Consider the following 25,906-nt stretch of genomic DNA (forward strand, 5'->3'; position numbering starts at 1 on the left):
AACAATTCTTTATCTAAGGGCAATCTAGATTTTAATTGATTACTCAAATTAATAAAAAAAAGCTGACATCGTTTAAAAAAGTCATGAGCAATTGTTTGATTTCCCTGTATTTTATACAGATTTTTTGCAACATTCACTCCTAAGTACATCTCGTTAAGAGGTAAGTAGTGCATTGAGGCATCAGGATCCAAATCAGAGAGATTAGTAGCCTTAACATAAGTACTTTTCATAAAGCAACTTAAAATTGACCTAAAGAAACTCGACATGTCTTTAAAAAATGTGTGAGTAACTGGATAGTCTCCTTGAAAAATGATGTTAAATTTATTAACTATAGGTAAAACAAAATCAAGAAAATAGAAATAGAGTAAAATTAAATTAACATTAAATGAATTATATAAAAACTCACAAGAAACATTTTGCTGTTTGTCTGTCAAGTATTGCCCTTGGAAAAACAGTTTCAAGGGTATCCATTGCTCTAGAATTCTATTTACACAATTGTGTAAAGATAGCCACCTTATGTCATAGTGTCTTAAAATTTTATGTTTTTCTGAAGCAGTAAATTCTTGAAATTCTTGAAATTCTCTTTGGCGCTTGCTACTCTGGGAAAAGTAATTATAGACATCTTTAACAAGCTGTTCTAATGATCGTGGAAGAACTTTACAAGCATGGCTTACAGCTAATGCTACCGAATGGCAAACGCATTTAACAAATATGCAGTTGGGATTTATTTCACGTATTTTAGCAACAATGCCATTGTTATCTCCAAACATGACATTTGTGGTGTCAGCTGCAAAACCCAATAGTTGATTTTTCATGTTAAGTCCTTTTTCTTCTAAGGCACTGTTAAGTGCATTAAAAAGGTCTAGGGCAGACTCTCCTTGTATATCTACTGTACACAAAAATCTGGTCTTCACACAGGCATTTCTCTCTGAATAAAACTTAATTGCGATGGCAAGAACCTTTTTTGTACTTACGTCGGTACTCTCATCAATGATTACTGAAAAAGTTGAAAGTCCCGACTTCAAATCTTGTATTAATTTTTCTTCAAAGTGTCCTCCTAAAACATTATAGGCTATTGCAGATGATTTTGTTCTTTTACAGGAAAATTTTCTTGCAATCTCTGAGTCAGGAAAAGCATCTTTGATGACATCGCTTAGATGATCCATCACATGAAATGGTACATTATGCTCCACAAGCACAGACACTATTTTAATTTCTGCTTTTTTCATTCCATCCGAAACTGAGCTAGTTTTCAATAATTTATCAATCTAAAAAATAAAACATTATTCTTGCTACTACATATTTTAATTAGACATAAATAAAAACAGACAAACCTTAGAGCTTCCAGTAAATCCAATCATATTCTTCTTATGTTTCGCGGAAGTATTATTTTCTTTTAGAGAAGCCATCCTGGATAAAATTCTAACATTGCATGCTTTTCAATGGGCACTACATCCATCCTGTGCTTTACACAGCCAAGTAGAAAATAATGGGTTCTGTTCCCATTCTGTCCGATAGGATTGCTCATAAGCTCGCTTCATAATTTTCACTTTCACGAAAAAAGCAATTTTACACAGTTGTCACTTGTCGGGGAAATACAACGGTGAAACTATAAAGCATGAGGGGGAATCACCGACAAAAACGCAGGCGAAGCATCCAAATGAATAAAAATATCAAATTAGTTACACGTCTACCAACATAGAAATTAAAGTAAATGCTGGATTCAATTATTTTTTATAGTAATTATATTGTTAATGGCATTTTCACATTATTGAAAGTTATGTATTAAAATCTACCAAAATCTACTGAAGAAAATGTGCCTACTAAAATTTTCTGAAAAAGGGTGCAAATCTACCAAAAAAGTAGAAATCTACTAGATGTGGCAACGCTGAAGTGAGACGACTGTCAAACCAAAAAATACTTGTTCATTTGTTAAAAAAAACTATATGTGGCGGTCTGTTCGTTTGTAGGCTGTAAATCTACTCCAATACATTGGAACTACAAAGACATTTTTAATATTTATATCATATTATAAATTTCGATCATTATTTTACTTTCTTAGTGAATTTTCCTCTTCCACACATACACATATTTGGTGCGTATGTACAAGTATGTGTGTGTGTTTTCTGTCGGTGGTGCACTTGCCTTGGTTTTAGATATTATGTATTTCCACGCAACTGAGAAATAGTGTGGGTCATATCTTTTGTTTAGACCGCCGATCTTCTCAATTTCGATTGCTCCTCTTATCATTTTGGTTTTGTGGTGCTGTATACTTGACTTGTTTGCAGCTTGTGAAGTCGTTATTATATGACTTTATTAAGGGTCGTTTTGTTCGAGTTGAACTGCTCTGGAGTTTTGTGTTCGACGTTTCGGCTTCCATTTTGGAGCCATTTTCAAGACATTGATGTGACTTGACGCCGGGGCCTCAATCTGCCTACTCCTCAGGTCTTGTCATGAGTTCTCTCTAAGATCTCAATGTATCTACCTATTCCTTAGATTGAACAGTTAAATAAATAGTTTAAAATCACGTCAATCTCTCGTTTTCCAATATTATACACCCTTTTTTGAAGCACTTGACCAGCTCGCAATGACTGTTTTCGACTTGGCTCCCCGTGACAACTGTTTTAAAAAAATCCAAGGAATGGCGATTACTCTGACATAATTTTTCATAACCTCCCTCGATCAATTGCGAGAGGTTATTTTAGCCTATGGCCCTGCGTTAGTTGAGATCAAACGGGCACATACGCGAAGTACTTCAAGGAAAAACCATATTTCGCCTAGTTAAGCGATCTATAGATACACGGTCTGAAGGCTGATATATTTTCGTCTGTCTTTTGTCATTCCCAATACGTGGTTATATATCTGACTACGCTTCTATCGAAAAACCACAATTGGTTTTTATAAACATTTCACGGCTGACCGCTCGATAAATGATAAATTTTATTAACTTTGATGGTGTTACCCTCCGACGTCGTTAACTTTTATTAGACGAGAAGCTTGTCGTTGAAATTTCTGAATTAAAATGAATTTTCCTATTCTCGAAAAGAGAAATACTAGAATACGTAGCCTTTGCTAGGTATTACATATGTTTTACATCAGCTCTTCCTAAATATTCTTATTGCAAATAATCATCAGATATAAATAAACCTAAGTGTCCGATCGATTAGTGGGTGCTAATCATAATTGCTTAAGTGAGCCCATCAATGAAATAAGGGCTATATTATCTAAGGTTTCTAATTGAAAAATTTATCACCTTCTCTTGGTATTGGTTTATTAGAATGCCATACCACTTTTCCTATCCCTTTTCAGCAAATCTAAAATATTTTTTTTTTTTTTTTTTTTTGATTGATTCGGCCGTTACTTGATGAAGATCCATAGTAATTTCACAAACTACACTTAAACGATTTGATCTCCACTAACTTTATTGAAAATAATCATAACATGTTTCGCTAAAACATTAGCTTTTTCAAATGATTAATACATCCAAGCATCCTTACATTCATATTTATATACTACAGGTAACCACAATCGAGACTACCTGTAAGAAATTACCTGAATCTCTACATCACATACCTGCTCGATTATGCTTACCTAAAGCAAATTGCCTACCATCTACATCAATAATAATTCTTTATGGGTTTTTAAGAAAACAAATTCAATAATGGTGATCTATTCAAATCTAATTGGTCATTCATTAGAATATTTGAATTTTTAAGTTTATTAATTTCCATTGCTTCTAAATGATTCAGTTTGAAACCTTTATTTTCAATGTGCAAAATTTCGAATTCTTCATTAAAGATGTGATTTTCTTCTAGAAGATGATTTGAATACGTTGAATTTGTTTTCTTGTTTACATAGCTCTTATGATGTTCCTGGATTCGATTCCTAAATGTCCTGCCAGTTTGACCAATATATACCTTAGGGCACGTTCCACACTTTAATTTATATACCCCTGATTTCTCGAATTTAGATGTCTTATCTTTATTATTTTTAACTAGCTTTCCCAACGTATTACTTGTTCTATATTTTGGACAACCAACGGAAAAAGTGGCTTCATTTTTGAGAAATAGAGATATTAAAATTGCATATAGAACAAGTAATACGTTGGGAAAGCTAGTTAAAAATAATAAAGATAAGACATCTAAATTCGAGAAATCAGGGGTATATAAATTAAAGTGTGGAACGGGCCCTAAGGTATATATTGGTCAAACTGGCAGGACATTTAGGAATCGAATCCAGGAACATCATAAGAGCTATGTAAACAAGAAAACAAATTCAACGTATTCAAATCATCTTCTAGAAGAAAATCACATCTTTAATGAAGAATTCGAAATTTTGCACATTGAAAATAAAGGTTTCAAACTGAATCATTTAGAAGCAATGGAAATTAATAAACTTAAAAATTCAAATATTCTAATGAATGACCAATTAGATTTGAATAGATCACCATTATTGAATTTGTTTTCTTAAAAACCCATAAAGAATTATTATTGATGTAGATGGTAGGCAATTTGCTTTAGGTAAGCATAATCGAGCAGGTATGTGATGTAGAGATTCAGGTAATTTCTTACAGGTAGTCTCGATTGTGGTTACCTGTAGTATATAAATATGAATGTAAGGATGCTTGGATGTATTAATCATTTGAAAAAGCTAATGTTTTAGCGAAACATGTTATGATTATTTTCAATAAAGTTAGTGGAGATCAAATCGTTTAAGTGTAGTTTGTGAAATCTAAAATAGATTTTGTTTACTTTTCAAACTAAGGAAGAGAAGTAATTTTATGAGCCTTAGGGTTGAGATGTAGGTTTACCATCTGTCTAGTTTCACAATAACCTAAAGGTTGTCATGTTGGAATGCTCTTCAGACCATCTTCCACAAAAAACCGTTTTAATTACTTAAGACTAGTCAGTGACATAGATATTATTATGATAATTATCTGTTATCTATGATAAATTAACTATGCTATCTATGGCAGTAATAAATAATAGAGAGTGACTGTAAAAAATGACTATACCTCTATATTTCAAAACTTATTTTTATTTTCGAAACTTGGATCAATGATTCTTTCCAAAAGCTATGTTTTGGCATACGACATTTGTTTCCTCTTCAATATTTCATCTTGAAATGAATCAATTTTTGATGATTTTATTGAACAATCTGCATATCATTGATAAATGTATTTTCAATGTGTTTTGTTGAGTACCTATATTCGACAGTGCACGATAGTCAACTGAATGACGTGATTAAAGTGAGGTATTGATACTGCCGTTTCCTTTTGAAAATGAAACTTTTTACAATTGTTTTATATGTAATAGATTTTATATGTGATAGATAACACCTATTGTGCGATTTTCACACAATATTTAACAAAACCGCAACACGTGTTACTTTTTACAATACCATGTTTAATACTGTGGTAAACATATAAAAAAAACTGGTGTATAACGAAACATGCTGTTTTTAAACTTATTTCAGAAAATCTCGTAATAACTAAATGTTATTAAATACGTTTATCATTAATTTTCATCAAGTATCATCCATATTTGATGGCGTGTTTCTACTGTTGTATAGTTATTGTATAGTGAAACACGTATGTTTTTGTAAAACTATGTAGTGAATATCTCACAATAAAGTGTTTCTTGAATAAGTATCAGCCAATTCAATCATTCATAACTTTTTATGTATATTGACGAATATATTATATGTTGGAAGGGAGAAGAGAAAGTATCTATAGGTAGCTAAATACTAGTTTTCTTTACTTCACGAATGAAATTATATACAAATGACTTGAATAAACATCTTACAAAGTAATTTGATAAAGAGAATGATTTAATCTAATACATTCAGAGTGTTCAAGAATATTTCCACAACAGGACCAATGTCTTCTTCCAGGATGACCGTCGTGTCCATGGCCACATCCCTTATATCTGAAAAAACATGAATCGGATTTTAACTAGCGAAAGTAGCCCAGAAATATGAAATGAATTATTTTATTGCAGTTTCTCTTCAAAGCAGATTTATATTATTGTTTTTATTTAATAATCAAAAAATATGTACTAGAATATGTTTCAAAGTTTGAGTACCATTGAAAATATTTGATTTTCAACAACTGATGATGGTGAACTTTTCGGAACTTCGTCTTACGCAGTTATTATAAAATAGTACCAAAATTGCAAAACAGTCTTTAACATTGAAAGACAAGATGTTTAACTTCGATAGTTCAAATTCTTGAACAAAAAATATGTACTAGAATATGTTTCAAAGTTTGAGTACTATAAAAAATATTTGATTTTCAACAACTGATGATGGAAAAATTTTCAGAACTTCATTTGTCTTATTGAAAAGGCAGTTATTCAAAAAAGTACCAAAATTGCATAACGGTGAAAGATAATAGTTGAAATTTTTCATTACTATTAGCTCCGACACATTCGAATGGTGCACCAAAATTACCAATCAATAACCACTCCTCACACCGTGAGGTGAGTGATCATTGAGTCCGAGAATTGTGTTACCAGTGGAATTAATACCATCATAATTTTTCCCCAAAGGGTCAGCTCGTCGTGCCGTGTCCCCGAAACTCCGACACAGTCGCGCCAGCACTATTAACCAATGACCACTCCCCACTCCCAAGGGGCAAGTGATCATTGGGTTCGAGAATCATGTGCCTTAAGCAGACGCAATGTGATAGCATTTGTCCGGCCAAGATTTCGGCCATCGTGCGGCAAGTCGGCATGATCTTGAGATTCGACAGTAGAAAATGCATTATCCCACTCAGGACTCAGAACAACCATCTTAACGGAATGATAGGGATAGAGTCTGCGGGGTTCGAACAGTAAATATCGATTTTTCATCCAATATTTCTCCTCTTTTCGTATGATATTCGACTCACTACAAACGTCAAACCTGTCATAATACATTCGTAATCCAACAAAATTGTTTTTTCTTGTCGTCTCTCGTTCTCAACCGCCACTGGTTTTTTAGTTTCAAGTACATGATCCTCATATGCTGCTACATGTGGTAATAAAGTACTTTTAGGGCCGCATTACTATTATTTCTGTTTATCATTTCAGCTTGTACACTTTTTTACAGATATATCACCTTCAACTCACCCTCCAGGCATTTTTCCCTCGCAGTTACAAGTAGCTTCTTTGCTTCCACCACTCGAGCAGAAAGAACAGCAATGGAAGGTCCCTGTATGTTGCCTTATAGTTCTAACCGTAAATGGAAAAGGACTTCCCTGTAAAGTGAAACGACGTGCAATATGATTAATTCCTCCACAATTGGTTATTAAAAAAATCATTTAATGCGAATAATGGTAATGATTGTCCCGTTTCACTTGAAATTCAATTCTTTGAATTTGAATTCTTTGAGAAACGCGTAAGCTGGCGAAAAAAAGTATAATATTATTATTAGTATTACTGTAATTTATCAGCTACGTTAAAAAAGAAATCATAATTTGCCTTGAATGTGCATTATTTCCAAAATCAAATTAATTCAATTTAACCTTCTACATTAATACCAAAAAAAAGAAAAAATTAATTCTGAGATCATGAGTAAATAAACTAGTTGAAATATTGTAAACGCTTATTCCATGAGAGTATAATGATTTTACTGGACTCCTGGGTATCATGATTATGAGTATTTTGGTATCGGAATGGAGAAATATTTATAAATATATTCTGTAGAATGAATGAAAGTCAAATTTTCATTATGAATAAATTTAGCTCTAAGAAGTTTCATGGTCTACAGATATAATTCCGAAGTGGATTTTAAAGAAGGTAAACTGGAAAATACCATTGATTGTTTTATTTTGAAAAGGCTTTAGATAATTCATAATAGATTTCTTTTCATCATTATTTCTTCAAATAAATTAGGTTCAAAATTATTTTTCGGGTCTGTTGGTTATGGTCTGTAGGTTTTATTATTGACGTTTCGTCTTCAACTGCGGTAGGCATTATCACAAACGATGAGTCAGCGGACGCAGTGTTGTAGTTGTCCATTTGTGGTATGAATTGTGGAGACGTCGTTATTCATAAAAACTTACAGACAAATCCGGAAAATAGATTTGACGGAATCATCATCAGCCGTGAAAAGTTACACTCTATAAAGTACCTACGAGGGTTGCCTTTTATATTTAGGGATTAGAGAACAAAAACAAATATTAATCATCTAAAATCACTTTATTGTTTTTCAAAATATTTCCCATGAAGATCTATTTACTTTTGCATGCGTTTGAACCAATTGTCGAAGAACTTTTGGCACTCTGATTGAGGTATCTCCAAAACTTGCATTCTGAATGTAGCAACCGCTTCTTCAGGTGTCGAAAAACTTTGACCTCTCAGTCATTCGGTGCCAAGTAAGGACTATACGGCGGATGACTCATCAAATCGTAGTTTTGGGTGCTCAAAATCCACCATACCATCGATAAACACTGGTCTTTGTTGGAACTTCATCGCCAAAAATTGAATTAAGTTCATCCATACACTGTTGCTGACTTAATCTACGTCGAAAGTTGTAAAAAATAATCGCACGAAAATGTTCACAATTTAATTCCATTTTTGGGCCGAGATGAATCTTTTAAGTTACTGTAAATAACACAAATAGCGCGCGTATGTGAAAACGTTCTGAGTACGTATAAGCTCAAAAATGTCCAACTTTACGATATATCTATCAGTTGCCAGATTGCAACACTAGGGTTGCCAAATCCCGAAACATAAAAGGCAACCTATCGTATAATATTTTCAGATATATTGTATCTTTCAAATATCAACAACTCTTGTGGATGCTTACATTTATGGGTTGCCCTCTAATACTAACGCTCAAGATCAGTTTTCCAGGAACATCCGGTACGAACGATATGAAGTACGTCCCATCTCTCCTGTCTTTCACGGTAACTCCTAAAGTTCTGGAATTGCCGGCATCTCTGCGATGTATTTCGGCTATTATCTCTTCTCCTCCCCTTTCGAGAGGGGTATCGTCTATGTCTCTCGTTTCTAAAAGGACTTCGACTCGTTTTCCTACTCGTAGATTTTGCAGACCTAAGAACGAGAAATTTTCAGCTTGAATTACTTCATGTTAAACACTATATTAATGACTGCAGTTAAAGCTGTAAAAAGACACAGAAAGCGATTTCTCATTCGGTGGTCATTGTCGGAGATAGATTCTTTGAAAGAGGATGCATCATACTCATTTATTAAAATTACCTACGTCATAATTATACGGTTACATATCAGTTTCTTAAATCATACTGTTTATGCACTGTGTGCATTATGTCTGTGTTTAGACTCAAAAGGTTCATGGTTACATTCTACAGAAGAAAAATCTGAAAAGACGAAATCATATTCTAATAGTTATTTTGAAGTACTCACAAACTCGAATTTCGTATAAACCCACAATCATAATATAAAACCAAAAAATGCTTTTTATAAATGATACTACAAATTTCTTACACAGATTGTTACACAAAAATTTTGTAAAATAGGATAAACCGACCTAAATTTCCGTAATAGCATACTGGTGAATAGAAAGACCACGATACATTTTTGATTGTTTATTTCAACAGAAGATATGGAAAAAATTCTCAGCCAAGAAGTGAAACATGTTTTTCATTATCTTAGTCATTCATAACCTGAACTTTTGAAAATTTCTATTGTAAACCAACAAATAAAAAGTTTTTTACTGGAACAAAAATAACCGCATAGTATCTTCCACATTTTTTATAAGTCAGAACGAATACTGCAATACTAAAGCCTAAATATATCACTTATTAAGATTTTTGAGAATATTTCAAGTTTTTCACATATTTGTCAAAAACTAAGCAAATCATGCCTTTTATTTCAAACTTCATCAAGTTTTACAACACGTTCATAGATGACGTCACACTGCCGCCATATTGAATTCAATAAAAATGAATTCTTTGCTGCCATTTTCAATTTCATGTTCTATGGAGTTGCATTAAAAATTCATTATTAGGAAACACAACCGGTTAAACCAGACGATTTATTCAATTGTGAATGGACTGACCCGTTACTTGATGAAAATTAATAACCCAATCATGATATAATAATTGAACAATTTCAAGAAACATTTTTTGATTTCTAACGTTTCGCTAACACCGTACCTTCATTGGTAGTAGCGAAACGCGCCCAGAAATTAAAAAAAAGTTTGTGAAAATTGTTTGATTATTGTAATGGATACTGTTCAATGGTTTTGGTATTAAAAATATCGCCCTCGATGAACTATATACCTTACAAATGATTGACAAACGCGGTGTAAAATCATTTTCATTGTCAACTGGTAATATTATTGTATCCTGGTTGCATTTTATATAAATTTGACAGAAAATTGAAGCTGATGAATTTTGTTTTTTATTTTTAGAATCGAATTTTCCAAAACGACTCAAAACGATGAGTGGGGCCTTACAGCCTAATAACCAATATCGAGAGATGAAAATATTGAGAAAGCACTGGTACGAATGCCAGTCAGATGTTATACGCAATATCCGTAGTAGTATGAGTCAGGGAAATAGCAGTTTTCTAGCATGCATTCGCTAACACTCACAGTCTGGGGGAGCGCTGAATGTTTGGAATTTTATTCGAATTATTCATAAAAATGTTACACTCCGAAAAATGCCTACTGCAAAATTTTGTGACATGTATGCTGTAAGTATGCTGTAAGTTTTATAAATTCTAAATAACAATATATATCAACTTGCTACTTACTCTCTTACTCAACTCATCCTTCAATGTTCGTTCTTGTATAGAACGCCTATGGGTAGTGTAACATCTTACTTTTATTAAAGGAAAGATTGATTGAAATAGTCCGTGTAGTGAATGGGAAATGTCGTCAATACGAGGCTTAAAATATCACCTCTAGATAAAGATGACAGGTTGACATAAACTTCGGACAAATTTAAATATATCACAAATGTTTTATCACGCCAAGAATATAAAACTTAGTACCTAAGTTTTTCTTACAGTTATTTATTATCAAAAATGAATACTAGCATTAACATTACACAAAAAAGCTAGCTCAGGAAATGTTAACTTTTATATAAAACAAAATGGGAAATTCTTGTTTCTTACACGATTTATAACAGAAATGTTGGCCCAATTTTCATGTTTTTTGATTTGCGTAACGACAGAAGCGTTTATGACTGTTATGTCATTATAAAAGCAAAGTCAGCGAAACCCTTCAAAATGTTATTGAAATGTCGCGAGCAATATGATCGAATCTTTCACAATAAAGCCGTAATATAATCCACCGCAGATGAATAGTAAATCTCACGAGAAGAGCGGGTTGTTCAGTGTTGCCGGGTATATTGTTTTTGAAGTAGATCTCTTGTCTTGGCTCTCAAGCTACTATTCGAGAATTAATCTACTGATGACTCAGTTTACTTTCTATAATAGTTATCAATAAAACTGTACATAGTGGAAATTGTCATATATGTAGTATGTACTTATAAAATATATTTTTTACTGTTTGCATGGGACCACACGTTCGCGATTTGTTCAATCTTGTTGAGTAGCTGATATTCCTTCGAAAGAATATGGAAATGTAGAAAATAAAAAAAAACAGAAATCATTTACCAGCAGATATTCACAGAAAGACAATTTGTGATATAGCTCGTTCTGAATCATCGACAGATGGAATTTTGAAGATGAACTTTTCATTGTCACAATACGATAAAAGCGCTTAGACTAATTTCAACTTCACTATGGCTCTGATGGTACAGAACTCATAATAGCCGATGTGTGGATGTCTCACCTTGTTAACCGGTCATCATTTAAGCCTTAATATACTACTGGTCCCTTATTACTTTCACAATGTGAAGAAATTACAAAAAATTGCTACCAAGGAAATCTAGAGACTTCAACAGATAATAAGACAAATTACTATACTGGATGGCAGAAAAACTGTGTAGAACTATGCTGCTTGTTACTTTGGTTATCTCACTAACACATTTTTCCTGAGTTGCTTGTGATTCGATGGTGAAAAATAATTTAATGGTGAATCAGAATATTAACATTGGTAATTATAATAAGTAGGGCATGCGGTGATATAAGGGCGAAAAAGATTCCAAAAGAGTCAAAAAGGTTGAAATTCTGTCTAAAGAAGTAGAAATGCATACATGAGGCACCGACTAATACTTTTTTATTTGGTATATATGATAAATGTCGACGACAAGAATACAACATAGAAGATAGACAAGAGACAAAAACTGATGAAGAGCGCGTTTTTTTATTGCTGTTAAAAACAAGCAAGATATGAAAGAAGAGTTTGAAGAGGCCACAGTTGTTCCAAAATAGTTTTTCTGACTTATAGATCAGGTCGCTGTATTATACACATGCGGAAAAATCTAATTTATTTCTGCAAAATGTTCACTGTATAAAATGAACATCGTCAAATCTTCTGGTAGAAACTGAATCCATTATCACCACGTTGAAGGTTTTATATCTGGATGTAGTTGGTAACTAAGTAATAAAAACAAGATAATAAAGATTATATTAATGTTTCTGGAAAAATATGCCCAAAAAAGGTTACGATACTTTTGTCGTTAATCTTCAACGATATTCTAATACTTTACTCACCTTCTATATTTAGCTGGCAACGTTCTGGCCAAACACTCTGTGTGGTCAATACTCCGTACACTGTGAAGAAATTATTCGGACACTTGACAGCTTCTTCTCTCAAGAACTGCAAGGATCCCGACACCTTCAAATCTTGGGTCCGCTCGAAGTTGCACTTTTCGATTTTAGAAATGACAGGGTTTAAAAAACTCAACACTTCCACTTCAGAACCGTCGTTCAACAGGTCATCAAGGAAGTATGCGATGTCCCGGGCGTCTTTCATTCGTTGTTGCAGTTTCAGTTTCTCTTCGGAGATGCTCTGCAACTTTTCTTCTCTAACCTGAAAATAATAATAATAAAAAGACATTAGAGGCCCTTCAAGAGAGAAAAGGGAGGTCAGCCTAACATGCACCACAAACCATCTCAGGCAGGCACTGTAGATAAACCTAGAAAAATCTTATTAACCTTTCTTTGAAGAAACTGCTAACAGCTGATCCCCTTTCATATTTCATTATTTCGAAGCCTCTGACACGAGAGTTTACCGATTGAACGTGTTAAATCATAGGTAACCATGGCTTGTCAGATAGTTTTTGTTCGTGGCTCTCCATCTACTCTAAGACATTTCTTTGCAAGTAGCCATTGATGGTTCTCTCTTTTTCGGGCATCTTCCATATATTCGGCAGTCGAAGAAATATATGAGCAGAAAAGGGTCGCTGGATATAAAGAGAACCTACTCATCGACAGATATATTTCGCAAGCCTGTCTCTAGCCTTGATCAATTACCTCAAGATATTTAATGCAATATCGTATGAGCCATCTTGCGGTTCCCTCGAACAACTGGCATTGCTCTGAAGGACCCACTTCACCAAAAATACTGATCCGACTTGAGTACAAAAAGGATGAGTAACTTTCAGAAGTTGTATTTTCTTGGAATGCATCTTTTCTGCATCTCACTATTGATATCATCTGTTGCGCTCAGAAAAACTCGAGGGTTCAACTGTGGTACTCTCGAGAGAGGGGTCATGGATGACTTTCAACTTCATATCTGTGGAGACAATTATCTCCTTCAGTCCTTAAAGGTGGAAGAAGCGTACACGCAGGCTATCGGTATAAAATTTTGATAGAAAAATGTGTAACGATCCATTTCAAAAGAGGATTATGTGGGAATTCCAGAGATGATGTGCAGATCGTGGATGGAAGTATCCCGCATCATCTAGAAATAACCACAGTAACGTATATTTTTAGATGCAAGTATTAGCACAAACTCCAACAGATCTGTTGTGGAAAACGAAGTTGCTACGACAAAAATTTCGATCTTACTTTACCCCTTTGGTACCCCTTCGAAGCAGGAACTGTATCGTCCTTTTCAAGGCAGTTGCCCAAGCAATCGATGATTCTGGTTTAATTTTTGAGACTAAACGGGGTGACTACAACTCCGTTACCTAGTTGGATTCTGTTCAGCAAGAGGTCCATATCTAATGAGGAAAGTGATATTCATCCACAAGGTTAGATGTATGATGTCTTTTTCAACAATAATCATATAAAAACACCTGATTTTCGCTTTCTTCAGGTCGAATGAACTATAATAAGAAACCTGAGGGGGTCATCATAGCCTGCGGTGTCTTCAGCATCTATCTTAGTCTACTGTAGACGCGTTATCGGTAAAATGGTTCCCGAGACGCAACCTTTCTGGTATAAAAATAATAATGATAAAGGACATAATCAGCAAAAAAAAAAAGTTTTATTTTTCTCACCTGCTTGATCTGCTCTAACAGCCTCAATTTGTGTTCTTCCACCGACCGAACATACTCCTCAATGAACTTGTCCACCTCCCCTTGCACCCGACAGCACTGGGCTTCGAGTTTCTTCGAGGTGGCTGTTAACTTGCTGGCGGCCAAGGCAGACTCTTCTACGACGGTCTTGGCCCTTTCGGCGGCTAGTCGAAGCTTGGCGAAGTGGATCTTGGCAGCTCTTGAGACGGGCTCGTAGACGTGACTTCGATGGGATGTGGCGATGCAGTCTCTGCAGATGACCTTCGACACAAGGGTGTGACATAACTTACATGAATATTAATGAATAACTGTAACTAGTCTATCTGAGAAGGATGACCTCACGTAGAAGTTGCCTATTTTGAAAAGTGTTGAAATATGTGATGTAACACCAGACAGCGCTACTTGGACCCGCCAAGGTTTCATCAGTGATACTAGACTGGACCACGAATGCCTTGTGAACTGAATTGTCCCAAAAAAACAAGCCTAAGAAAGTAGAGGTGATGGTATCTTTCCTAATGAACCATCGATGGAATCGACAGAAGAATCAATCCACAAAAATCAAAGATAAACGAGGCTCCTGAAAGCGGTCATTCATAGTTTCGATCACTATGTATATGTTGAGTGAATACTCAGCTCTTTTGAAATTTTTATCAAAACATTTCTGAACTGTTGACTCAAAAATAAGACATAACATATTTTCATGTAGAACTTAATGAGATGAACAGAAGAGTTTTCTAGGTCGTTCCCGATATTCTTGAAAGAAAACATGATATATTGGGTGTCTGTCATTTAGTTCTTGAACTATGACTTTGACAAAAAAGTGATTTTTGTGTAATTCAATTCTCATATAAAGGTAGTTGTTTCTAAAGGACATCTAAATGAAACTTTTGTGTTGTAGTAGGTACTTATTGATGTGAATAATTGCCGTTATGAAGTAACTATTTTTTGATAAGTACACCCGGATGGTAGGATATGAAGAAAATAATATTCGTTATTTCGTTTTGTCCTTCAACTCAACAAAAAGGGTCTGAAATATTTTTTCTATATTTTCAATGCTTAATTGCAACTTGTCCCAAGTAGGGAAAATTTTCAAGTCCAACTTGTCTCTCGTCCACGAAATCGGATTCATCAAAGTTCACTTAGTTTAAAAACATCCGAATAGACATGAAAAAAATGTCCGAATATTTTTGAAAAACTTTTTCGAATAAATGAAATTTTCGTACCTACAACAATTTTCGATATTTCCAATGGTTTCGTAAATTATAAATAATAGTAGTTATTCAGTTAATATTTCCCTATCATAGTTTTCAAAATATTTTCACAGAACTCATTGATGTGTTGATATTTTCGTAAATATTGAACCGGAAACTTTTTCGAAATGTTCTTAAAATCTAATGGGATTCATATCAGCATAAATTAATTACTTTACTATTGTCTTCATGTTCAATATGTTATTATTTCTTCAATTTTGTATTTTCAGTGTGTTATTATTCAATCAATCATTTGATGTTTTTCGAGACAATAATGATAATACAATCAATGACAAAATTTTGAAATTTACCTCTGTCCTTCGGAAAACAGCAAAATGTTTTTATTTTTTAAGAAACACACCAGACAGAGAACTGAACAAAAGACTTCATTTTTCAATGTTATCATTGTTCCCAGAGCAACGAGGGGTATATTTCTCAAATAAAAAATTGAGGGCCGTATATAGTACACTATTCCCAAAGTTAAAGTTTGTAATTAGCAGTTTTGTGAAACAGAAAGCATGGCGATTTTCCCATTTTGTAGCCAGCAGAAACATGTTCATCACAAAAATAAGCTTATAACATGTATATGTGATCTTCACATTCGATCAAATGGTTTCAATTAGTATCGGTTGATCTTCCTCACTTTGTGTTTTTAGAAAAGAGAGTAAGAGTTTGAGTAAACTAAAGGAATTTCAAAATGTTACAACTTTAATATTAATTATCTGCTAACCCTCGTAACTACTCATTTTGAGAACATGTGTGAGTACAAGCTGTCTGACTTGTCTAACTTTAACATACAAGGACGGAAATCCTAATAAACATAAACATCCTGAGACGAATTCACATTAGAGAAGACGTAAACCACATTCGGTAGATACATTGCCAAAAGAATGAATAAAATTAATTTTATTGACGAACGGTTTTGAAGAAAAACTTCATAGAGATTGATTTTATTTTTAAAATATTTTCCTGAAAAATTAAAAAAGTATATTCTCGCATGTATTGAAATTAAAACAAAGGAACGATAGTTACATAAAAATATATAACTGAACAAATTTTGGACTGCTAATTCAATTGACCCTTCCATAAAAATGACAATATGAGAGATAAAAATGTTTAACGTAGGATTTTAAGTTTTGAAAAAAGTTCAACCGAAAAGAATTATATTTCAACTTAAATCCGATATCGTTGAAAAAGTCTATATAAGTGAGGTTAAGTGATTGTGCTAGCTTTGTCAGCAGGATTGTTTTTATAGGGAGCTAAGTAATTTCGTTATTCAATAATATTTCTGATTATATAAGAATCACTATAACTATATAATATGTATAATAATATATATATATATATATATATATATATATATATATATATATATATATAATGAATATTACGTTCATATAGGTGAGTGGGAAAGTAGGGATTCAAATAACAAGGTGATAATTGGAAATACTTCTGAATACTACTTCTGAACACTTCACTAAATTTTTTCGAAAGCTTCTGATAATTCCTCTTCCATATTCTCTGTTTCACTATCACTGTCGTCATTTAAATCAACAATGAATTTATTTCCACCCATAATATGGAAGTATCCAATCTCCATATATAGTCTTTTTCACTAAAATTAATTTTTTAATCTTTTTCTGCCAGTCTTCTTCGGTAATATTAGACACTTCTTCTTTGATTAGCTATATTACCTTCTTATCAAATTTTGGAAAATTATTTTTACGCCTGATGGTTTGTTTCAATTTTCCCCAAATCAACTCGATGGGATTGAAAACACAAAAATAGAGGGGAAGTTTCAGTATGGTGTGTCCATACTTTTCAGCAATACTCTCATGGGCATACACTTTTTCAAATGTGTTTGTCTGTAAAACTTCAATTAGTTGGTTTTTGGTATAGTAATCTTGAAAATACAAATTGTTATCCATAAAAAACTTTGTATTTCATCTTTCTCCGAATTTTCATTCGGTACTGTCGGAACTGCCGCGAATGATAGGAAGCGTTGTCAAGAACTATCATACTATTCGCATCCAAATTTGAGATCGATGTGTTTTCAAACCATTCCTCGAAAATATTAGCTTCCATGTTCTTATGATAGTCAACATTGCAGTCAAGTTTTTTCCACAAAGTTTCGAAGAATTCGGAACCCGTCCTTCACTTTTTCCGCAATGCACAAGGATTAGTTGCGATCCTTTGTTTGCAGACATGTTAGGTGTACACATTCTCGAACCATCAGTCCACCCTTTCGTAACTGTGTCGTGAGTGTCATACCAAGTTTCGTCCAAATAGAAAATTTGCCGTTTTTCTTGTTTTTATTTAGTTATTTGTTCTAAGTATTTGCTACGCAATTCCACTATTCTTCTGCTTTCCATAACTGCTTGACGTTTGTTTATTATTTTGAATCTGAATCCTAGTTTCTTTATCCAATTGTGAAGAGTTTTGTCACAGCAGCTCACGTTATGGCCGTATTCAATTTCTTCCTTGTGATTTCAGTTGTTGAAATCTCATTGCTTCTGTCACAGTAGTATATTGTTTTTTTCAATGATTTTGTTAGATGGACATCTAAAGGTTTTGGTAATCCTGTATCACATTGTCTTGCGTTCATAAGGTTTGTTTTTGACTATTTTACGTACAATTGAGAAACGGATTTCGGTCAAATCTGGTGTTGCTTGTAATAGTTTGTTTCCCTCGAAACCAAACTTAAGATATAGATTCTTATATACATTGAAACATACTCTCTGTATTTCAATATTCAAATGCATCATAATCTTATTCACTGATATCTTTTTCGCATTGTTCATCATCGCTATTGGAATCACCACACTGGTGCGTTGTTATCACACTCGTTATTTCTCGTTAGGTATTACTATTAGTACTTGTTCAAGGACGCCACATTTCAAGCAGATAACAAAAATTGTAAGTAACTATAACTGCACCGATATCGAATTTCAACACTCAAATCGCGATTAGTTCCTGAACTGAACACGACGGCGATAACCATCCCCGCATTCCCGATTTCTATTCGTCACCGTAACATGATTTCAAATTTAATTTTATGACTCCTCAGGCAATCAATAAACTTGGTTAGTAAAAATTACTATGTATTGGTTTTTTTAGCCTTTGAGAGTGCCGCCAACTTTAAGAGTGCACAATATCGTTTACTTCGACTATACTGTATCTCATTTTAGCGCTTATGAGAAGGCTGTGATTAGACTGTAAGCTAACATTTTCTACAATGTTAAAATTTTAACTTGGTTCACAAATCCAGTTCAATATCATTCCATATATTGGCCAATTTTGGAATTAATTTGGATAGAAATCAGTATTATTAAAATTGCCACATTCTGTTGAAATCCTGACGAAATGTTTACGAAAAGATTGACACAACTGATTTTTATTAATTATGTCATAGTTCTAACATACTGAATTTAGAAAAAATGTGCAAAGCTATTTTGAAAATTATTGGCTCAATATAACCATAAAAAAATTCAGTTTAAAATTATTCAATTTAAAAAATGTCTTTTTATACAACGTTGAACGTCAACGTGAGATTCACGAGAAGGAAGCATCTAACAGAATCACTTTGATTTATTGGCATCAGGCAGTCTCACACGTTTTCTTATTATCTTCTCGGTGAGAGAGTTCAACCAGAACACATGTCTCACAAATTGGTGAACATTTTTTATTAGACGAACGAAAAAAGGAATGTCTCAAAACAAAACAAACGATTGAATATAAGTAGTGGAATCAGATGTAAAAATAAAATGGAAGTATGAACGTTAATAGCAGTTTTATAAAAAATAATATATTAATATATTGATGATATAACTACAATTTTTATTTTGTCAATACCTACCGTAAAGTAACTTTAACACAGTTTGTTATTGAATTTTTTCCGAATATTGGAAGCAAAGCCAATTAAGATAAAAGCAATATTGAAAATTATAGGGCTGTTAGTAATCAGTCAGAAGAACCTAAACCATGTGATTTCTTAGTGATTAAACAAATGATATTGGAGTGTAAAGGGTTTATAATACCACAACAGCATGGGTTTGTCTCAAACAGATCAACTGTCACAGACTTGCTTGGAAAGCCAATTACAGGTTGACTTTGTCTTGTTGAAAGCTTTTGGTAGTCGTCTATGATTTACTGATTGCTAAAATGTTCTTTGGGTTTTCATGGAACAATCAAATCGAATGAAATGAAATCAAATTTATTTTCAAAATAATAAACAATTTTTTGCATGACGTAGTTATTAGATTTCAATTATCTTGAATGAAAACTTTCACCTAGGCATTGGAATGCCTGTATTGTGTCATATTACTCATTCATTCAACTTACTTGGTAACAGGAGGAACAAAAAATGGTGAGCTCTAAATCCGGATGACTCATGCACATTATCTGCTTTCTCACTTTCGTTATGCCCTGTTGTCTCGCTTCTTCCAAGCTCAACACTTGGTGTTCGACGGAAGATTTTTGTCTTAAATGCACTTCTTCGCAGTGCTCGCAAAAACTCAAAGCGCAATCCATACATCTGGCGACTGCCTAGAATAAAAAGAGGATATTGAAAGAAAGTTATCAATACAGATAAATAATTAATATAAAGTTCGTATAAAAAATTGAAGTGGATACATTTTTATTTCATTTTTTTGTTTGTCCTTTATATTCTAGTCTAACCCAAACACTTTTACGATATACTGGTTCATGAAACCAGAGCCCAAAGACAAAGCGTTCATAATCCAACACCAGACAGCACTGTTTTGACACGGCATAGGTATCAGTGGTACTAGGCTGCAACACGAATGCATTGCTGTACTCAAAGGTAAGTACATATTCTTATCTCCCCATGTTCTCATACAATTACCATCTTATATTTCATAGAAAGTCTCAACAAAAAAAACAAATATTTTCGAAAGCTCGACTAAAACGAAGACATTGTTTCAATTACATCAAATTGACTGCAACTCAAATATTTTCAGAAAAAAAGGGCATTTCTTTAAGCGATTTCTATATTTGAATTTAAATGAAACAAAGTGTGTGTGAGGCATCATCGACTTTTTTTATTCATTTAAAATCTCTTTTGATGCCACTGTGCGGAATATATGGGTGGAGCGCATCCGAAACGTCCAATTTTCCATGACTCTGGTGTTTGGCATGTAGCGCCGTCCTGTTGAATCCATAATCGTTAGTGTCCAGAATGGGGAATGTTCCTCAATTTGGGTTATTACAGCAAATGCAAGTTTGAACAAAATAAAATTGAGTTTAATTCATGAGTTTTTCAAATTCACTTCGAAAAGTATTCAAATTGATGTTTCAAATGTTGGGTTTTAATTTTTAAAGGGATTTGTTTCTAATTCACATATTGGCAATAGCGCCTATATAAGGCAAAATATAAATTATAGTTCAATACCACCTCCACAAGCCACATAAACAACAGTTGTTTTGTTATTTATTTATATAGAGGAAGATAGGTTAGGTGCACAAAATGTCATATGTCACAGAATATATTGGAACTCGGAACATAAGTAAACAGAACAGCAGGCCTCTGAAATATGTCATCTTTGTTTGTCTCATACAGGTGACAGATTCATTGTCCTTTATTAGCTATAACCAATGTGGCCAAATGGTGAAATAGAAACGAATCCCTTTAAATGTTGAATGCATTATTTCATTCATAAAGGTTGAAATGATAAGTTTAAAATGCGTTATTTTAGAGCTCTTTTATGAAAACTACTTGATTTTCGTCAGGAGGAACATTCCCCATCCAAGCCAAAAGAAGTTGTTAACCATCGACCTAAAGTGCTCGCCGTTGACAGTGATGACCTGGCCAACGTTGTTCTCAAAGGAATATGCACCGATGACGCAGCCAGCCCAAAATCCACACCAAACAGTGACTTTTTCGGGATGCATTGAACGGCTATTGGATCTCATGTGGATTGGTATCGTCCAAAATTCGACAATTTTGTTTGTTCACTTGCCCATTTATCCAGAAATGGGCTTCATCTCTAAAAGATGATTTTTCGGTTTAAATTGGGGTCAGTTGCCAACTGCTCCAGAGTCCTTTCAGCGAACACATTGTTACGTAATAAATTTATCAGCTTTGAACTGTACAAAAAACAACAACTATACCAAATGGTTACGTAAACAAGGTGAAGTAAAGGGTTACACCCACAGCTAGCCCGAACAGGGAGAGAGGGGTAAGTGCCTGAAATATGGGTGTCACTTTAACAGGCGCCAATAAATTCAAATATTTAACCCTGACTCAAAATAAAGAAATTTGAGAAATTTAATCTATAAGATCTACTCTAAAAAAATGAACTTTGGCAGGTAACAATTAGAAAGACTACGGTATCAATTTAGTATAAATATATTATATACTGGCTTATCTATTAATATATAATAAATAAAACAAGATATGAAATGGGAGGGTTTCGTGCACTTCGAAAACTCTCATGAGAGGAAAGAAGATTAGTGGATGAGATCTGTATTGTAGGTCTTCGTCCAGTCCTCTAAAGACATTACACAAAACTTGCATAACTTATACTAATGACAGAAAACATTTAAACAATATTCGCTGAGAGTAGTTCCCAGTTAATAATTACTAAATGTAGATATTGGCCCGTGGAAGTAACGGAAAGCAAAATAAATGACCAAAAACAAATTTCGCTATGCGGTACTTAGCCAGATTACTGGATTGTACGGAGTACTGCACTTCCAGGAACGGGTGTTCACTCCCTTAATTATATCCTTAGAAGGCGAATGATATATGTTCTCTTCCGAGTAATTTTTATTCCTTCGAGATGATTTCAATATATGGGGTTAAACGCCTAGAAAATCATATTTATGATTGTAGTGATTTTATTATAGGAATATGAGCTGTATGAAATATAGGAAACTGATTCAACCTAGTGAAATTATAAGAACTCACCTCCGATTACCAATTCCCTAATACTCGCGAGACGTTGACTTCCTTTTCCACCAAAAAAAAGAACTGATATCTAATTTCCTCCGTAGAGACAAATCGACAGTTGATAATCTAATCCGACGAAGTATTCACTATCGAAAGGAACGCTGCATTTCGCCTAAACCGCCTAAACCGTAAAATATTCAATCGAAGTCACGGCGCAATATTCGCCATGTTTTGGTGTGCGAAAGCCCGATTTCTTTTGAGCGACGCGAAATCGACTGCCTCGGATTCTCCGGCACACTCTCACAGATAGGCGTCCTCCCGGTAGCACGATAATGGCGACCGTGAAATGGGCAAAGCGCGCGGTACGTTGCCCGAACAGGCCACCCATTTTGATAAAACAATTTCATTATTTGCACGTTTTGTTGAATGCTATATCTATCCAATACGGTTTGGCAAAATAGACTGAATACATGACAGATAATTTGACATATTATGTAGGTTCAACAAGATGGCCATTATCAATTGTCAAAGTTAAGAAGTCCTGCTGAAAGATCCAATGTGAACCATATACTAATTCCTAACTTTCAACATCTATTAGTCCAGACTTTCGAACAGAAGTCTTGTGTCATCATCTACGAAATCTAACATGCGTCACATGTTCTTGGAAACTAGTTTTGATAACTCATTTGATCGGATTAAACAACGTCTTCGGTCATACGCACGTCGAGAAACGTGTCACAGTTCTAGTGTGTGGTGAAAGCGTTTTTTGAGATATTTCTAATACCCTTAAGTGAAAAATTTTTGTTCTACATACCGAAACATCGGAGGTGCAAATGTCGCACAAGAGATGGGTAGAAGTGGAATTGATCGCTGCCAGAACTATCCTGTGCTGAAGAGGGTAGTTCGGGGGGAAGGAAGCGATGCCTTCTGGTGGAATTCCAACACGAATTCCACACGAAGGGCAGCGTATGTTCTTTTCGGGACTGAAGTCATCCTGTCTGTCGCTGACGTAACCTGATCCTCCAGAGCTTACTTTTCTCGATCCTGAACTGTCGGTGTTCTGAGCTGAAACTGAAACATTCAGAGGTTTATTTTGCTTGAGGTAACTTTTTGAAAAGTATTGTTGCAAATGGAGTCCTCGAAAAAAATACAAAAATATGTTATATATTCTATATAAAAAAATATGAATGAACGGACCGATATTTGAAGAAAATCCATCATAACGTATTTAAAAACACACTTTAATATGAAATGTGAGTGGAAATCTCACATTAAAATGTGTTTTTTAAATACGACATAACTGAATCTTTGAAAAAAAATTCATACATTCGAGTAACTGTATCGTTAATATCATAATCCAAATAAAATGTGATTATTTAGTACAGTTTACTTTCTACAATCCTTTATACTTTTATACAATATATCTCATTTCAACCTCTACCATCCCTATACCTATTTTTTGCTATTTATAAATTGTTTTTATCACGTAGAGTTTCCATTAAGTAATACTGGGTGAAAACCTAATTTCATTTTGAAAAAATCCAATAAGAATTGGTTTTCAGTAATGGTATACAGGAAGTGTCATTTCTACTACACCCCTGTAACTTTTTTATATCGTACAGAGTAAGCCAAATTGGATACTTTAAAAGAGAAACTTCTGTTTTCAAACAGATGAAAAGTGATGGCTGTGTCTCAGGGACAGATTTTTTGACAAATTCAATTGTGAAAACCGCATATTGATATCTATCATCTTTTCTGAGTTACAGCATGTTTTTCGAAAATGTGCATTTTCGTGTAAGAAACTTATTTTTTCAAATGAGATATTAATAGTTATTGATGGAAAACTATTTTTTTAATGAGACACCCTGTATATTTCTGCATATTTCAATAGAGCTTAAAATTAACTTTCCAAAAATGTAGCACACTAGATTTGAAATCTTTGAAATACAGAGCTTTTAGGTTGTTACATGTAGATGTTGAAACGTACGCTTTGATCAAGAAGGCTTTGAACGATGCAGCGATAAAACAGAATGCAAATATTTAGTGGTACCTGTCAAATTTTGATTTAAGCACTAAAGACGCTTTTCAATTTGTGGTTTTCGTTCAATTTTCAAACACATTTGAAATGAAGTGTGATAATTATGAAAAATGGGATCTGATAGTCTGTTTTACACAAACCGGGGAAAATGCAGGAGTAACAAGCAATTTGTATCACGAAAGGTATCCAGAGAGAAGACAACCTTTTAGAGGATTTTGAAAAAACACAAATCAAAGCCATACAGGACCAGAAGAGTTCATCAACTCAGGCTAGGAGAGTTTGAACGCCGCATGGATTTTTGCCAGTGGTTCCTGGAAAGTTATAACCAAATGCGTGATTTTTTGTTAAATTGTATTTGAACAGACAAAGCTTATGTGAGCAGTGCCGATATTTTCAACCGCTACAATTCTTTTACTTGGGCACAACAAAATCCTCATTCTATTGTGGAGCGGGGAAATCAAGGAAGATTTGGATTTAGTGTGTGGACAGGTGTTTTCAAGGGTGAATTTATCGGCCCGTTCATTTATAATGGCACTCTTACATCTCAGTATTTAGAAATTTGAAAGCAAAATTTTAAACCCCTTCGTTAATTAATGGTTAGTGGCCAGAAAAATATATTTTCAACAAGATGGGGCTTCGCCTCACAACACTGGAATTGTCACCAATTTTTTGACTGCAAATTCTGGTAATAATTCGATAGCCAAGATAAGAATTGGAAGCGGCAGTGATGCAAAGTTTTGCTTCTCTCACTCCTATTGAACTAATTAATTCGGCAAAAAACGTCACCTGTGTGTAGGAGAAGCAGGTAGATATTTCGAACACGTTATCTGAAAAAATATATTTCATTTTTGTTCTTTATCATTATTATTATTATCATTGTTGGAGTTTCTATTATTTTTAGAAATTATAGTATAAATTGTTTTATTGAAACTATGCGTTTTAATAACTGCTATGAAAGCTTTCTCAACATTTGATAGCTACTATTGGACAATTTCTTTCTGTTTTATCGTCGCGTCGTCCAAAGCCTACTTGATCAGAGTGTGCGTTTAAAAGTCTACATGAAAAAACCTAAAAGCTCTGTATTTTAAAGATAACATTTTTGGAAAGTTTCTTACACCAAAAAGAAAGTTACAACAACTTCTCGAAAATGCACGTTTTCGAAAAAGATGATAGATATCAATATGCATTAAGTTCGTCACAAACCTTGAGCCTCAACCACAGCCATCACTTTTCATCTATCTAGTTTGCAAACAGGAGTTTCCTAGTTTGCAAACAGGAGCCTAAGGAGCATTTCTCTAACTGGTTAACTGGTAAAAAGTAAAAAAGAAGGTCTTCATGACCTTCAAGACAGCTGCGCAAGCGGCCGA

General features: G+C 33.9%; 2 protein-coding genes across 4 annotated transcripts in view; both read right to left on the reverse strand.

Annotated features, from left to right (window-relative positions):
- Positions 1-238: 238 nt before the first annotated feature.
- Positions 239-1,891, reverse strand: LOC141486383 (SCAN domain-containing protein 3-like). The gene is made up of 3 exons (XM_074184251.1): positions 1,335-1,891; positions 381-1,268; positions 239-301 (listed from the first exon to the last, which is right to left on the reverse strand). Exons 1-3 carry the CDS (start codon positions 1,407-1,409, stop codon positions 239-241), a joined length of 1,026 nt encoding a protein of 341 aa, XP_074040352.1. The 5' UTR covers positions 1,410-1,891.
- A 3,840-nt stretch (positions 1,892-5,731) lies between these two features.
- Positions 5,732-25,906, reverse strand: part of LOC111506048 (E3 ubiquitin-protein ligase TRIM45) — a 36,634-nt gene continuing 16,459 nt past the window's right edge. The window contains exons 1-8 of one of the 3 annotated variants that reach the window (XM_074184455.1): positions 25,840-25,891; positions 23,316-23,572; positions 19,933-20,136; positions 14,324-14,602; positions 12,591-12,909; positions 8,791-9,038; positions 7,110-7,237; positions 5,732-5,927 (exon numbers count right to left, since the gene is read on the reverse strand). In XM_074184455.1, coding sequence (XP_074040556.1) covers positions 5,801-5,927; positions 7,110-7,237; positions 8,791-9,038; positions 12,591-12,909; positions 14,324-14,602; positions 19,933-20,136; positions 23,316-23,572; positions 25,840-25,876 — 1,599 coding nt within the window. In that variant the 5' untranslated portion in view covers positions 25,877-25,891 and the 3' untranslated portion in view covers positions 5,732-5,800. Of the gene's footprint in view, positions 5,928-7,109; positions 7,238-8,790; positions 9,039-12,590; positions 12,910-14,323; positions 14,603-19,932; positions 20,137-23,315; positions 23,573-25,742; positions 25,892-25,906 lie in introns of those variants that run through there. The other 2 variants (XM_023160976.2, XM_023160975.2) reach the window with 2 other exon arrangements.

This window comes from Leptinotarsa decemlineata, unplaced genomic scaffold (genome assembly GCF_025532065.1).
Source record: "Leptinotarsa decemlineata unplaced genomic scaffold, Ldec_3_MD MMD2_tig00026354_RagTag_RagTag, whole genome shotgun sequence".
Taxonomy (NCBI): Eukaryota; Metazoa; Arthropoda; class Insecta; order Coleoptera; family Chrysomelidae; genus Leptinotarsa; species Leptinotarsa decemlineata.

Excerpts from the sequence above, each read along its gene's own strand:
- LOC141486383 (XM_074184251.1), bottom strand. The coding sequence starts at position 1,409 with ATGGCTTCTCTAAAAGAAAATAATACTTCCGCGAAACATAAGAAGAAT. Across the intron at positions 1,269-1,334 it reads GATTTACTGGAAGCTCTAAG|ATTGATAAATTATTGAAAAC; the intron begins GTTTGTCTGTTT and ends TTTATTTTTTAG. Across the intron at positions 302-380 it reads TTTTATATAATTCATTTAAT|GAGACTATCCAGTTACTCAC; the intron begins GTTAATTTAATT and ends TCATTTTTCAAG.